The 2024-nt window shown below is 51.7% G+C and overlaps 1 protein-coding gene across 2 annotated transcripts in view; it reads left to right on the top strand.

Annotated features, from left to right (window-relative positions):
• The first annotated feature begins 461 nt into the window (after positions 1-461).
• The window catches only part of EIF2AK1 (eukaryotic translation initiation factor 2 alpha kinase 1), a 41548-nt gene continuing 39985 nt past the window's right edge, over positions 462-2024 (top strand). For both annotated transcript variants that reach the window (XM_017533729.2, XM_017533728.2), the window contains exon 1: positions 462-721. In XM_017533729.2, coding sequence (XP_017389218.1) covers positions 604-721 — 118 coding nt within the window. In that variant the 5' untranslated portion in view covers positions 462-603. The remainder of the gene's footprint in view (positions 722-2024) is intronic.

Raw genomic sequence — 2024 nt, 5'->3', positions numbered from 1 at the left:
AAAACACTTCAGTTGTAAATTCTAAGAGGAATTTCTGTTAGGTTGAATTCACTTTCCACTTTGGAATCTCGCTGGCATCTTCCGTTTTTTTGTGGCTTAACGGTTGACCAATAGGTTCAGTTCAGTTCTCATTGATACAGGTCTTGAAAATGCTTTTTTTTTCTGGAAAACAAATGACCAAAGTCATTACTGTACCCGCAAAAGGTAAATATATTTCGATTAGTTTCTGCAGACACCTGATTCTTATTCTGACACCAGAGTCTTGGCGTGAGACGTGAGCGCCAAGACCCTTCTGGGGCAGCTGAGAGACAGGCCTGGGTACACTTTGGCGTCGCTGAAACCCCGCCGCCGGACGACGAGCCCACAAGGGCGCATGCGCCGGGCGTGCGCCCGCACCGGACACGCCCAGCAATTCCAGTCTGAAAAAGAAAGGGGCGGAGTCGGCTCCAGGCCCCGCCTCCTATTAAGGTGCGCTCTTGGCCCGGGCTGGTTTTCCGCTTGGCGAGGGGTTACTTCCGGGTCGGACCCCGCTAGCTGCGGGAGCTGAGTGTGGCAGTATTGGGCGGGCCAGCCGGGTGGGCTGCGGCCCGCGCGCTGCCGGCGATGCAGGGGGACAGCTCCGGGGCCCGCGAGCGCGAAGAGGAGGGCGAAGGGGCAGGGGCTTTGGCTGCGCCGCCGGCTATTGACTTTCCCGCCGAGGGCCCGGACCCCAAATATGATGGTGAGGGACCGGAATGCGGCGTCGCCGCTCTGCTGTCTCCGTCCACCTGCGTTTCTGGGCGGTCCAGGGGGGGCCCCGAGGTTTGCGTCAAGACCTGGGCAAATTTGGCTGCCTCCGGGCTTGAACCGGGGAGCCAGCCGGGGGTGGGGCGGCGGGCGGGCCATCAGGGTAAGGTAAATATTTATTGAAAAAAACGTCTGCTTCTCGCTCCTTTGACTACATTTCTGTTCCTTTGTTTTCTCTCTGGGAACTGAGGCCTTCGGATGGCTGGGGTCATCCCTGAGGCCACCGTCCTGCCCCCAAACCTTGTGTTTTTGTCATTTATTGAGAACGATCTCCGTTCATTAATGCAATGAGACTTCGCAAACTGTGCTGAATAGTTTGCGTTGAGAGTTGTAATTTGTAGCTTTTGTTTTTTGCTTCATTGATGGGAGAACTAAAGATTTCTCATAGTGAGGCAGCATGGAAATAAATCAGCTTCTTTGGTTTAAAGAATAAAAAGGCCCAAGGTTTTTTGATTTTTTTGAGACATCGTGCTCTGTCACCCAGGCTGGAGCGCAGTGGCACAATCATAGCTCACTGCAGCCTCCAACTCCTGGGCTCAAGTAATCCTCCAGTCTCAGCATCCCGAGTACTGGGACCACAGGTGCACACCACCATGCCGGGCTAATGTTTTGATTTTTTTTTTGTAGAGATGGGGTCTTGCTGTGTTCCTCAGGCTGGTCTGGAAGGCCTGGCCTCAGTCTCTTCTCCCGCCTTGGCCTCCCAAAGTGCTGGAATTACAGATGTGAGCCACCACTCCAAGCGCCCAAGTTTTCTTGAGGCGTTTGGTTACTAGGAGAAGTAGCATAGCTAAATTACTTAGCCTAGAGTAGGAGATGCTTAAAACATTGACTGTAACTAGGTAAAAGTGTCCATAATTTTGATGAAAGTGAAATAGAGTCTTTAGTTGCTGCCAGGTGTTTTGGCAATATTAAAAATCGTGCTATCAAGAATGAATACATTGGCTGATCAGGGTGGCTCATGCCTGTAATCCCAGGATTTTGGGAGGTTAAGGCAGGTGGATCACCTGAGGTCAGGAGTTCCATACCAGCCTGGTCAACGTGATGAAACCCTGTCTCTACTAAAAATACAAAAATTAGCCGGGTGTGGCGGCAGGCGCCTGTAATCCCAGCTACTTACTTGCAAGGCTGAGTCAGGAGAATCACTTGAACCCAGGAGACGGAGGTTGCAGTGAGCCGAGATCACACCACTACACTCCAGCCTGGGAAACAGGAAGACTAAATCAAAAAAAAAAAAAAAA

Source organism: Cebus imitator, unplaced genomic scaffold (genome assembly GCF_001604975.1).
Source record: "Cebus imitator isolate Cc_AM_T3 unplaced genomic scaffold, Cebus_imitator-1.0 Scaffold82, whole genome shotgun sequence".
Taxonomy (NCBI): domain Eukaryota; kingdom Metazoa; phylum Chordata; class Mammalia; order Primates; family Cebidae; genus Cebus; species Cebus imitator.
This window is presented reverse-complemented; position numbering and strand designations above follow the sequence as displayed.